General features: G+C 37.3%; 2 protein-coding genes across 3 annotated transcripts; both read right to left on the bottom strand.

Annotated features, from left to right (window-relative positions):
* Positions 1 to 224: 224 nt before the first annotated feature.
* anapc11 (APC11 anaphase promoting complex subunit 11 homolog (yeast)) lies at positions 225 to 2,476 on the bottom strand. 2 transcript variants are annotated; one of them, XM_051384325.1, is made up of 3 exons: positions 2,308 to 2,476; positions 2,041 to 2,158; positions 225 to 543 (listed from the first exon to the last, which is right to left on the bottom strand). In XM_051384325.1, the coding sequence occupies exons 2-3, from the start codon at positions 2,147 to 2,149 to the stop codon at positions 398 to 400; spliced, it is 255 nt and encodes an 84-aa protein (XP_051240285.1). In that variant the 5' UTR covers positions 2,150 to 2,158; positions 2,308 to 2,476; the 3' UTR covers positions 225 to 397. The 2 variants fall into 2 exon arrangements, with proteins under 2 accessions (XP_051240285.1, XP_051240286.1); XM_051384326.1 differs by having other exon boundaries at positions 2,041 to 2,191; positions 2,308 to 2,470.
* A 1,464-nt stretch (positions 2,477 to 3,940) lies between these two features.
* On the bottom strand, positions 3,941 to 13,469 carry LOC127354599 (excitatory amino acid transporter 3-like). Its single transcript, XM_051384579.1, has 14 exons — positions 13,424 to 13,469; positions 13,131 to 13,259; positions 11,120 to 11,260; positions 9,277 to 9,369; positions 8,412 to 8,523; positions 8,066 to 8,108; positions 7,585 to 7,644; positions 7,295 to 7,476; positions 7,066 to 7,173; positions 6,377 to 6,499; positions 6,105 to 6,299; positions 5,826 to 5,960; positions 4,392 to 4,508; positions 3,941 to 4,235 (listed from the first exon to the last, which is right to left on the bottom strand). The coding sequence occupies exons 2-14, from the start codon at positions 13,246 to 13,248 to the stop codon at positions 4,013 to 4,015; spliced, it is 1,650 nt and encodes a 549-aa protein (XP_051240539.1). The 5' UTR covers positions 13,249 to 13,259; positions 13,424 to 13,469; the 3' UTR covers positions 3,941 to 4,012.
* Positions 13,470 to 13,549: the final 80 nt, after the last annotated feature.

The following is a 13,549-nucleotide window of genomic DNA, read 5'->3' as shown; positions in this document are numbered from 1 at the left end:
AACCCACAAAAAAATATCACCCAAATTTGAAAGAAGAGGATTTGACTCTGATGTAACTACTTAAGAGCCTCTTAAGGCTCATTACTGGAAACACAAAACAACCTGGTTAATCTCATCAAGAGGGATTACAGTCAGAATCAGTCAGCCTCACACTGAAATCTGGGTCATATGTTTAAAAACCACTCAACCACACCACTCACATGTACCATGCAAAGCAAGCGGCATCCCTTTTTAGGTTTTTTTTAATCACATACCAGATCTGTCAACAGAATATAACAGGTTGTTCCATCAGATGGAGAAATACAATAACACTTATTTACAGCTGATATAAAAATAAAACCCATCGGCAGGCGCCTGTGAGTGTCTGCAGGCGTACTGCAGCGCCGCCAACACAGGTTCACTCCTTGAACTTCCACTCCTGTCGGCACATGGGGCACTGCTGCTGGACCTGCTGCGAGTTCAGCCATTTCAGGATGCAGTGCATGTGGAAACAATGAGAGCACTGACCCCAGACCAGCGGGCAGTCATCTCCAGGCACTTTACCTGCAAAATCATTTTTTAGATTCGTATTACAACTCAGTAGAGGTAATGAGAAAAGAATGGAAATGGCAATTGAGGACATACACTGTGTATTATGCCTTCATTACTGCGTCATTACAGTTTCACTGTTACACTTCATGTACTAAATGTAATGAATATGAAACTATTTATTATATATGAAAATACCAGCTATAACAGGATTTTAGAGGAGTGTAATGAAATTTACATCACTTTTTATTATTATTATTATTATTAGTGCATCATTACATGTTCGCATTTATATTTTCTGAGTAGTTTTCCAACCGACTGTAACTAGCTTTACAAAGATGTAGATTTATTTTGTCTCTAAAGACATGCCTCAAGCGTGCACGTATAGACCAATAAGTTAAAGACCTGTCAAGTAAAAACTAAGTGTTGGAGTTGCTCTATGTTATGAATCCTTTTGCTCAGTTTTCACAAACAATGTCCTCGCATGCAACACTAAATCACACGCTCAGTGCTGAGGATACAGCGAAACATTTCTTAAAAACATTACTCTAGTTAGCAGCACTGCATGGCTAACTAGGGTGCTTCTACAAGTGTAGTTTGGTTCATTTGCTCCAAACCAAGGAAAAAAATGATACGTTGTTGCATTTCAGTTAGGTTAGGAATAAACATGACGTCATACAGACTGACAGTTTTGGCGATTGTCATTTTGCTTCATGAAGGAAAGTAAATCTGGCTGACTGACAGATATTTGCGCAGCACTCTAATGCTTTCTGATTCTACATCATTTAAAGTACACCCACTTATTTCCACTACTGTCTGTATAACTTTAGAGGAAATTGATACTTTTGATGAGAATTAGTTTCTGTATTAGTTGATAATGACCAACTTATTTTAAAATAGAACAATAATTAAAATTCAGTCATTAAACACGCAATGTAGTGATTTTATGATAAACTTGAGATTTCGAGTATAGCATTTTGTGTCAACAGATTAAAGCTGTGAATAAAATAACAGAGGTGTCAGGCATCCTCTGAGAGCAGGGGGAGCAAGATTCTGAGTATTTTAAACATATGCATCAGAATAGAGGAGGAATTATAAATATTTAGATGACAATGCCAGGGCTTTTTATCCAGTACATTTATTTGTAGAGTGAGTAAAGGATTAAGTGAAGTCACACCTGCCCATAACCAGGTAAAAATGGTGAAATCTGACCAGTGCATGACAGAAAATGTCGTTTTGCCTGTAGTATCTCACCTTAAGTATGTAATCAAAGGGATTTTACTACAATAACGACCTTATATTTGTGTTTATCTCCTCATTTCAACAGCGTATGCGTCCTTCTATGCTGACCTCCTCCCTGCTGTGTTTGTAAGTACGGTTATTTTAGTAGGAAATGTACAGAAGAACACGACACAACAGTCACGTTAACAATCTGTCACATCAACAGCAGTCAGCAGCCACCATGAGTCAGACACACTGTACCATAACGCTAACGCTAGCTCGGATACTCACAGTCCGGGCAGCAGCCATTGAAGGGCATCCTACAGATCCCACAGTTCTCATCGTTGGCCACCCACAACCAAGAGGCCACCCCGTTCCACTGTCGGATCTTCACCTTCATCCTCCGTGTCTGACAGGGGCAGAAACACACAACGACACACTCCTACATGAACCAAAGCCCCGCACTAACGTTAGCATGGGAGCTAATGTTGACAGAAACTTCTGTGGCTAACAGCTAGCTGTTATCAGAGATATAACATCAGAGAGAGGCTAACTTACGCGGCAACGTCTCCTTCCTACACGAGTTAAGTTTCAGTGTTTACTGGCGAGCTAGAAATCATGTTATGGCCACTTTATTCACAGTCAACAACATGCAGCTAACATTGCAGTAACCAGGGGAACACGTCCCGCGTCTTCTTCGTCTTCTTCTTCTTCTTCTTCTTCTTCTTCTTCTGCTGCTGAAATTCCGGCGGGCGGGTGAAACGCTGCCCCCCTCAGTCCATTGAAGGAACTCTTTTTCTTCTTCTTTTTGTTTTTTTTTTGGCGTGTTGCAATCTCAATCCAAGGTGTATACCGCCACCTACCGTACCGGGGTATGTAGAACCGGTTCTAGTTAAGTTTACATTAGTCTATGAACAAAATAAACAAATAATAATAATTAAACAACAACCATATATTCTACTAAACGATTATTATTAAATCTTCCCACACCTTCTCTTCATTGGACCTATATCCCTTCTAAACCCCATCCAAGCCCAGCCTCTCTCACCTTCTGTTGTAAACTCTCCTCAGTGTATTTGATACAGTGCAGTATTACATGTTCAACATTAATTACGCTTACTGTTACAATGCACTTATACCTGTGAATTTACCACACCCAGTAAACACAGTGTTTTATTCAAACCAGTGTGATCAAACCTGAATCTAGATATAACTACATCCTCTCTTCCATTTCTTCCTTTAACACAGTGTCCTATCTCACTTTCCACCAGAGAACTTCTTTCAAGAAAACAGGCAAAAATAACATTCTCTCAAATATTTATATATTATTTAACAAGTCAGGGAAATGTTATCAGTTATATTGTTAGATCTTTCCACAAAGATTCTGCACAAGTACAATTCTAAAATGAATGTAACCGTTTCTGGCTTCAGTGGTAGAAAGTGACAACATGTGAGAATATTTACTTCAGAGCCCCTTTCAGGTACTTTTACTTAATGTGAGTATTTACATTTGATGACACTTCATATATCTACTAGAATACATTTCAGAGGGAAATGTCGCAGTTTTTTTTTTTTACCTTACCTTTATCTATTTAAAAATCTATATAACACATTACATCTATATATAAATATACATAACAATTTCCCCCCGGGATTATTAAAGTATATTCTGATACTCTGAAGTTACTAGTCAATTTTTAAATTAACCAGTATTTGTATGGAAGAGATACAACAAAGGTCCCTGGACGAGCTTGAATGGGGGACACTAGCTCATGGTCAGCGTCCCAAATCATGGGGACGCCCCACACTACAACAGCATTAATACATAGTTTCAGATTTCCTTCCTTGTACAATAATTTAAAAATAAATCTAAAAACAATATTTTTGGTGTAAATAAAATCAAAATACACCTTTATGTCAATGTCCTCACAGGTACTGAAATACATGGCAGCAGTTTCTTTAATATTTATTCCCCAATAAACACTGAAATAAATCCAGTTCAATTCAGTCACATATATTACATCACTTAAATTCAGTTTAATAACTACAGTTCATCTGTTACATTCATACAATTAAAATGAATTTCATACAGTTCAGTTCAGCTCAATTCAATTCAAATAACTAGACTATAACTGGTACTATCATAAGCAACTACATTACTAATATAAAATGAAATAAGTGTGATGCAAAATAAATCATTACAAACAATAACATATTAAAGAGAAAGTTCATTGTGGTTCTCTCGGTTCAGTCTGAGCTAACACTACTTGTACATCCTGTCTGGGATTGGGGGATATTCAAGCTGGCTGTACAAGAACCCAGGACAAGAGTCCTCACTGAACTGGCCTTCGTTGTGCTCCTCTCCATCACCGTCTGAGGGGGGTGATTCTGACATTGTGTAGAGGATGTCTTCATCAGAGTCCTGGCTTCTGATGCGGACCTGGATCTCATCTGGGGAGAGGCTTTCATCATCACTGCTACGCATCCTAGCCGGGCAAAGCACAACACGGTCATCAGTGGTGGAAAAAGACCAGTGTGTCCGATCTCATGCAGATGTGACTAAGATCGGCAAATTAGACTATTACAGGGAGCAGATTCCCGCTACCACGCTGAAAAACATCAAGACCACCTAGACTTTGTACCTTGCCATTTCCCGTACTTGCTCATCCATTTCTGCCAGCTCATTCTTTGACACTTGGTGAATGAGGGCCACGCCGATGCAGTCTCCCATGACATTGACAACAGTGTTGCAGCGGTCTCTGAAAGCAGAGGATACATGCTGCTTTACACTGATTGAATTTGTTTGTTTGAACTCTTTATACTTCTAAAATGTTGTCTCTTTACAGCTGATCAGGACCAGGCTGCAAACCTAGTTATAATGTTTACTATGTGGAGACTGGAAGCTGGTTGCAGCACACAAACAAGCTCGTAGGTTACTGCTACATGATAATAACTGCCAGGTGTAAGTGTTGTGTCTCTGACTGAACTGACAGACATAATGTACATTAGCTTGCCAATATATCCCCAGTTTAGCATGAAGAAAAAAAAAAGGTAATGTGACCTGACACATGATCAAAATTCTATTTAGTAATGCTTTTAACTTTACTGTGGTGGAGAATGTGGTCAGATCCTTTACGTTAACAAAAGTACTGATGCCATTCTGTGAAAATACTCCAATACAAATAAAATAGTGAGAAATGCCTGTCAAAATTACCCAGAGCCCAACGTGACACCTTCACATTGTTTATAACGAAAATGAGCAATTACAAAGAAAAAGCAAAAAATCCTCACATTTGAGAAGCTGAAACCATGAAATGTTTAGCATGTGAAAAAGGAATGATTACTGAAATGATTTATCAATCACTGTAAAACCTCATATGTTTATTTATTAAAAAATTGTTGAAACTAATTACATAGAAAATGTGATTTTAGTAAAACGTAATTTTTTTAAGTTAACTTTCTTGAACAAGTAGTTTTAGTAATTTTAAGTGACACTGAGTACTGAAAAAAATACTTAATCAATAATCTTTCTGCAATTTACACAACTGAGTTTGCGGTACTTAAAATGTTTGATGTAATCTGTTTCAACATTTGTTTTTTGTTCAAATAATATCGCATTACAGTGATCAACAAATAAATTAATCGTGCCGTATGATTAACAAATCACTGTATTTTTTATTAACTTCATGTTTTTTGTGTGAAATCTTTGTTTGTGAAGTAATTAAAGTTCTCAAATAAATTGTGTATTGTGTACAAAATGTTTCAGAGAAATTACACAATATACCTCAAATTAAAAAATCTTACGTTAATATCATCAGACTGAATTAACAGGTAACATTAGTTAGGTAACCTCAAAATAACTTATCCCCTGGCCTTCTAAAACTGTTATACTTGAAAGTTCAGCTATCATTTGTGATGCTACAGTGACATCCAGTTTACATAGCTGATTGTTTTTGATTGGACGGTGCTACAGATGTTTCCCTGACACAAACCAACCCAAAAACGAAAAAGGCAGCTGTAGTAATCTAAAGACAACTTGCACCCATTTCTAGCTCTGAACAACAGATTAAACGTACAGGAGCCATTCTATAACAACCAGAATGGTGGCCTCCTTCGCAGGTAGACCAATCGCAGTCAAAACAAAGAGAGTGGTCACTGCTCCTGTAGCTGGGATCCCTGCTGCTCCTATACTGGACACTGCTGATGTCACACTGCAGATCAAACACAGATACAGTAACATAAAACAGTACCATGCATTTTCAAAGTCACTTCCTTTTAAAGATCTCGTATTATATACTTTTAACTAAAATTAACACGATGCTGGGATTTCCTAAAGAACAGGAAGAGCGGCTTACGAAAGAGTAATCAACTGGCTCAGGTCCAGCTCGATGTGATTGAGCTGAGCGATGAAAACTACTGCCACCACTTCATAAAGGGCAGTCCCATCCATGTTGATATTGGTTCCGATGGGCAGCATGAAGCGAGTGATTCTTTTGTCGAACTTCAGTCGCTCCTCGCAACATTGGAAAGTAAGTGGCAGTGTGGCAGAGCTTGAAGAAACACAACGAATTTTAAATGTAGATCTCTCAAAAATGTTACTTTTGTAGACACTGTTCCACCATCTCACCTAGACGAGATGACCAATGCAGTCAGTAAGGCAGGAGAAAACCCCTTGATAGCAGCAAGGGGGTTTCTTCTTGTTACCAGGAAATACATCAGTGGTAGAGTTATTGTTCCATGGATTATAAGCCTGAAACACACAATGAGTGCACGATCAACACAGATTAAATCAAACAACAAGAGTTTGCATTCATAATGTAACTGCTAGGTAGGAGGACCAGTGTGTAACATTTAGGAGGATCTATTGGCAGAAATGGAATACAATGTTTTCATCCCCTGAATATAGGAATCATTGTGTTTTTGTAGTAAGTGTGTTTCACCTGAAAATAAGAATCGTGTTTACGTTATATTAGAATGAGTAATTTTTATCTACAGGGGGAGCGGAAAATGCAAAAAACTGAAGCCAGTGTTTGGTTTGTCCATTCAGGGCCACATAGTGGTTCATGATGGCGGACTCTGTAGATAACGTCTCATTCTAAGGTGATGAAAGCACAACAGTTCTAATGTTCAGGTGATTATACACTAATGAAAACACACACATATGAATAGTATACTCCATTTGTCACAATAGATCCTCCTAAATGTTACACACTAGACCTTTAGAGAGTCAGAAACCATTAAATCCCTGCACATAAAGACTAGTAAATCATTTGGTAATGACTGTCAAAAAACAAGCAACAGTAAAGGTGAACATACCCAGTAATAACTACTACCATGAACTTTCCGAGTTTGAAGGTAGTTTCCCAGTCGTGAACCTCCACAACATGGCTTGCAATCAGGAACAGCACTCCAATTGGCAAGTAGCTGGAAGAAAATGATGAAATGAAAAATATAATGGAAAATGCTTCAACTGACTTAGTTAGTAGAGACGGTTTTTAAGAAACCAGGTATGTTTCTTTCATTATGGTGTGTTGTTTCACTTTACCCCAGTATCAAGTCGACCATACATTTTGTGGCCTCGTTGAGGACAGTCAAAAACTCCACAAGCGCTTTGCCACTTTCTCCCATTCTGTTGAGGATCACGCCAAGAATAAAAGACCAGACAATCAGGCCCAGTATGTTGGTTCCTTCAACATAGCTTCCCACCACTTGCACTTCTGTCAAATTCTGTAACAAGACCAAAAGCTCATTAAGAATCATGGTCCAAGATTATCACTGGAAAATGTAAACTTCACATAATAAACTTCATAGAGACAAATTAGAGGAAATATTTACTGCCAGGCTAGAATTGTGTTCATCTTCTTCATTTCCCATCTCTATCCTCTCACTATGGTACTATAATACAAAAATAATAATTAGTTTTCAGATCATAAACATTACATGGAAAGAGAAGAAATAAGCATGGGCGTTTCCAGACTTCCTTTGACTGGGAGGTCACAGGTGGGGCACTGACTTATGCAGGGGTGGCATCAAGTATGTATCAGGTTCCCAGTCATTCCATGCCATTAAAATTCTGTTCATGGACCCCAGCATGCAGACATATTCATATACACTAGATGAAAATAACACTTTTTTTGTGCGCAAAATCTACATGGGATTAGCATAAAGTGGGCATGTCTGCAAAGAGAAGAACTAATTTTCATTCACAAAGAAGAGGTAAATATAATGGGCTGGCCTATCAGACCCCCTTTCCCTTCTGGGAACGCCCCTGGAAATGAGTAGTATATACTGTTGTATGCCTTAATGAAAAACATACCTGTTTAAAGCAAGCCAGAATCAAGTTGTCTGGGACCATGTTTCTATAAACAATATACAAAAATCATACTAGCAGTGAGCAGACCACACAGGAAATACAGCCGTATTAAGGATGATTTGACATTTGCTGGATGTTTGCGTAACTTGGTAGAAAACTAGACATACAGAATTATTTTTGCATATGAAAGACATAAATGGATGTGACTCTAAAGGAACATAAGTGATTTGAATTCACTTCTAGTTTCCAGCACTTTGTGAAATTGCACTGACTGACTTAAAAACCTTGCTGAACTGAATACTCGAGAAAGAAAACAGAAATCACGTCAGAATGCACACTTTCCTTTTACCTTACTAGATCCAACAAGGCATCGACAGTTGAGAAGGCCTCCTCATATTCGTCATCATCTTTTTTAACAGCATAAGCAATTCCTGGCTTGATCAGCAGTACCAGTATCAACCCTGCAACACACAACATAACAAGAAAAAAACAGCCTGTATGCTATAGCTCTTATACAATATGAGCCAGAGGTATCATAGGTTTGTATTGTCCATTACTTTGAATTTTTATTTAACTTTTAATTTTTGTTTGTAAATCAGTTTTTCACCTTCATCATTCTTATTGCTTGGTGACATCACATAATTATACCATCGACAACACAATCAATAACAAGTGCATTGACCCTTGTGTTGCACATGATCGCTCACTGAGATATAATAATTAGTGCTTTTCCTGATGTATTAGAAACATTTTAGATTTTTAAAGGAAATCATTAAATTTAGTATCTGGTTAAAATAGCTGTATTAAAATTACCAGTGAGTGAGTTTTAAATAGCACATTTACACATGCCAATGAAAAAAAGATGTAGTCAGTAACATGATGCAAATATTCAAGTAATGTAACTAGATTACTTTCAGTTACTTCTGGGTTACAGACCAGAGTGGCGTTGCAAGACTTGTGAAGTGCTACAATGTGAGTGCGCTGCACGTGTGCATGGTATTATATAAAATTGTAATCCTGATAGTTTTGCAAAATGTAACTGTAATCTGATTACGACTCATTTTCTGTAACTGTAACAGTCACCTTTTTTGTATCCTGATTGCATAACTCACTGTTACATGTAATCTGTCACTACCCGACCCTGCATATACTGTACGTACATCAACAGAAAGGCAAGGTTCGAAATAAAAACTGTTGTACAGTATTTATCTTACCTGTACAAACAGACAGAAAAGTGGTTGAGACAAAGTATATCACTGCACGTAAACCAATTCTTCTGGAGGTTTTAACGCTTAGACCAGAAACTCCTGTAAAAAACAACAACATAAGCTACAGTCAGCAGACTAAAGGAAGGAGATGAGTGTTACAAAAGGGTGATGTAGTTTAAGTAGATAGGGAAGACAATTACATCTCAGGAATAACAAGTTTAGGTGTGTTGTTTGAGATGCCATTGTTACATTGCAAAATGCTGGTGCCAGACATTTACTCGGTGGTAATATACTATATTAACTAATTCATAATGGATTATATGATTTTACTAAGACATGAATGAAATATGATCTATGTTAGAACAATTTTATGCTTGTGTCAAACTTTTAACAATTAATAACCATTACCTATGCTACACAACCTAAACACCTTTGATTTTTCTACTGGACAACTATAATATATAATATAAAATCTCTGTGACCTTTATGATCTTCAGCTCCTGAAAATGTGTAGACAGTAATAATAATAATAATAATACATTTTATTTAAAGGCACCTCTCTGGGCACTCGAGGAACACCGTACAATACATAAAAATAAAAAACAGTAAGAAATAAGAACCAGACAGGAAAAAGACAATGTAGAGAGTTAAGTGGGGTATGCATATCACATAGTACAGTGTCGTACACATAAACATCCTGTGTATACAATCAAGCTTATTGAGAGCTGAAGTTTCACTCACTCTGTGATCTGGCTTTAGTTTCATTTACCTCAGCCAGACAATGTTCTGTATTTTACACAGAAAGTTTGTGTCCTTCCGAAAAACCCGAAACATAAGGTAATGTTTTGTCAGTATTCAAAGATATGTGACAATATATGCACTTCTGTAATGGCAGTTACAATTGAACACCAGCACACTATAAAGCCATTATTGACAGCCTTAGAAGAGGATCAGAAGATCAGATGCTAAAGGTGCTGTTCACAAAAAGTCCTCGTCCTTCCAGACACAATGTTCCAGTTACACTGAAAAATCCACAGAGCACATAATAGATGACTTTCTGACAAAGAAATGGTCCCACTAAAGTTGGGGGCAGTAATGTCTCATAAAGTTAGCTGTTTGCCAATTAAGGACAAGAAGAAGACCACAAGTCAATGATGTTGTTTTCAAAAAACATAAAAGTGTTTTAAAAGGCAAGTAATCATCATTTTAAGACCTTAAAGCAAGCCTATGTAACTTCAGCAAAAACAAATACTTTTTTCCTTTTACAAATAAAATGTTGAATTCATATGCAATAAAACACACTGTTGCTCAAATACATAGACTCGATACACGCCACATGTAGGTTTAGTACACTTAAAACCGCAACAAGGAACTTGTCGACAGAAACAGTAGTGTTTCCACCGCCTTGTTTCATTGATTTCAAGGGGAATCCAACCAAATCTGTTGCATTTGCAGGCAATTACAATATAGAAATATCCAATTCTCACAATTCAATTCAATTTTATTTGTATAGCGCCAATTCATAACAGAAGTTATCTCAGGACACTTTTCAAATAGAGCAGGTCTAGACCGAACTCCTTATAACATTGTTGACAGAGACCCAACAGTACCATCATGAGCAAGCACTTGGCAACAAGGGCAAGGAAAAACTGCCTGTTAAAAGGCAGAAACCTAGGACAGACCCTTCGGCTCTGGGTGGGTGGTCGTCTGCCTCGACCAGCTGTCTCAATCGCTGATGGTCTTGTGGTAGGTTTAACTTGCCAAACCACAGTATGTTTCTTTCAAATGCTGTGTATATATAACATGTATAACCTAATGTAACAGTGTCAGAAATTGTCCTGCGGCTGACCTGTTATCACACTTGTAACAATGAGAGGAATGGTCACCGCCTGAAGCATTCGCATGAGTAATTCTCCTGGAAAGCCGATGTAGAGTTGGTGGAGTTCGGTCATGTGGACACAGATCTTGAGAACAAAACCCAGGGCAATACCTGTGAGACAAAAAGCAAAAACATTTCAGACATAAAGCACAGAAAAGGTTTTATGTAGCTGGGAATAGGGGTGTAATAGAGGTAAAACATGCTAAAGAAAAAAGCTTTTTCACAAATTCTGATTTTTTCATTCTTCAATCATCCTCTACAAAAAAATATGTTTTTCTTCTTGTTCCTAAGGTTGGATTTGCGTGTGTGTTGACACTAGAAGGCTGTTTTGTCGAAGGAGTAGATTACTTTTTAAGCATTTTAATTTGAAAAAATAAGCCACACTGTCATATTTAGGCTAAAATGTGGCTCTTAAACATTGACATGTTGAAAAAAAAAAAAAAAAAAGGTCACATCATAATATATATACATAATTCAACACATTTTTGTTGCCATTGTTACTGATATAACATAGAGCAATTCTGTACTGAATGTGTCCACTGTGTATCTTTATAAATACATTTAGACTGTGAGTGATTTTTAAAAACAGAACATTTAGTGGTTTGCACTGCTGCCAGCCATGGTGTTATTGATGGCACCAAAGAAAGACATTTTCACATCCTGCACATTGTGGCTCTAAGTATACCTAAGTAGTACCTCGTGTCATAAAATAATCCCCTAAATGAAAAGTGCCACGTACACCACCTGCATGGCCTCAGAGACATACCTGTTTAAATGGATTTGGAGCAGTTATTTGGATGCTCCTCTAACACTCATTTTATAAATCTGATAAATCTTCATTGTAACTTATATGTAGGCTATTCAAGAAACCCAAGAACATAGTGGATTTACAACAATGATAACTGGCAACATTTAAACTGCTATATACAGTATATGTTTGATCCATAAAATTTCAATGTCAGAAAATTGAGAAGATGTTTATCAGTGTTTCCAAAAGCCAAAGCTGACGTCCTCAAATGTCTTGTTTTGTCAACAGCCCAAAGATATTCTGTTTGTCATAGCGCGCTGAAGAAACCAGTAGATCAGTGGTTCCCAACATTCTTCATTAAAGGATCTCTTTTCTATCATTAGTACACTGACGACCCCTGACTGAGTGATATATTAGTATGGATATTTCATATTGTATTCAAAACTGTACAGTTAACCCGAATAGTGAACTGAATGAAGTTAGAGCAGATTATTTCCTGTTTCAGGAACTTTTTATATTCTCTGCCTGTATTCTGTATTTTTTAAAAATCATTTGTAATAATCACACAGACTTAATAGGCCTATTTTCCTGTGTTTTCCTGTCCCTGATACTTGGCCATCGTTCTATAAGACAATTCACTTTACATTTTCATTTTTTCTTCATAGAAGTGTCACTTGTAAGCCCCAGACTGGGAACCACTGCACTAGAAGTAACTTGGTGAGACCAGATAGAAAGAATTTATGTCCCAAAGTTTGGGACCCTCCCTTTATCTATGGGGGGGGTTGAAGGGTCACAATACTTCTTGGTAACAGCTGTTATCAATATAAAGCGACAATAAACGACAGGACACAAAATTTGATGGATCCACTTAGCTCTGGTTGCCCAGGCAACAGAATGTGGCGTTTTTCCTTGGCCTTATTTACATTTGATCCGGTTTTATTTTATTTATTTATTTAATCTCTTGCAAAGCATGTCTTCAGACCAACCTGTCTCTCTACTGGAGATGATGTATGTTCATATTAAAGCAGACGGGATGTGTGTCTGACAGTGGACTAAACGTTACTTCATTAAAAATCGGACAACTATCTGACAACATAATTTAACTTTGCAGTTTTTTTTTATATTAGGAAGGACACACTTGGTTTAAATTGACAACGTGTTTCAACTTGAATATTTCCTTAAAATGAAGATTTAATTCCAGTTTCAGTCTCTTAAAATCTCCTTATCGCTTACCCAGGGCAACAGCTGTCAGACTTGAAGCCAGAAATTTATTCCGCATAATCTTATTCCAGCATCTCCTCATCCCGCTGGCCGAGGGCTGGGTCTCCTCCTCACTGATGTTATTCTCCATTGTAATGTAGTCTACTTACATAAAGGTAAACAAACTGACATCGGCTTGCTAACACTGACAGCGGTATCACAATACTTTCTGATAATGATGGTATGTTATATTGATCCTCAAATGCTGTAACAGTATAATAATAGTATTGTTGGTTAACTAAAGAGGCTATTTTCTCACTACTCACCAGAATAGATCAAAACAGCTCAGTAGCATCGGTTGGCCTGTGTTTCTCTGCTTTTGTGTTTTGGTTCAAAACTAATTTTAAACTATAGAACTCTAAGATAACTGTGATGAGAATCACGTGACCTAC

The sequence above is a fragment of the Dicentrarchus labrax genome, unplaced genomic scaffold (genome assembly GCF_905237075.1).
Source record: "Dicentrarchus labrax unplaced genomic scaffold, dlabrax2021, whole genome shotgun sequence".
NCBI classification, from domain to species: Eukaryota; Metazoa; Chordata; class Actinopteri; family Moronidae; genus Dicentrarchus; species Dicentrarchus labrax.
This window is presented reverse-complemented; position numbering and strand designations above follow the sequence as displayed.

Bases quoted from the DNA above. Each gene is read 5' to 3' on its own strand.
- anapc11 (XM_051384325.1), bottom strand. From the start codon at position 2,149: ATGAAGGTGAAGATCCGACAGTGGAACGGGGTGGCCTCTTGGTTGTGG. The intron at 544-2,040 runs GTGAGTATCCGA...ATGATTTTGCAG, and splicing joins CAATGGCTGCTGCCCGGACT to GTAAAGTGCCTGGAGATGAC.
- LOC127354599 (XM_051384579.1), bottom strand. From the start codon at position 13,248: ATGGAGAATAACATCAGTGAGGAGGAGACCCAGCCCTCGGCCAGCGGG. The intron at 9,370-11,119 runs GTCAGCCGCAGG...TGTTTTTTACAG, and splicing joins TGTTACAAGTGTGATAACAG to GAGTTTCTGGTCTAAGCGTT. The intron at 7,174-7,294 runs GTAAAGTGAAAC...ATTTTCTTCCAG, and splicing joins ATGGTCGACTTGATACTGGG to CTACTTGCCAATTGGAGTGC.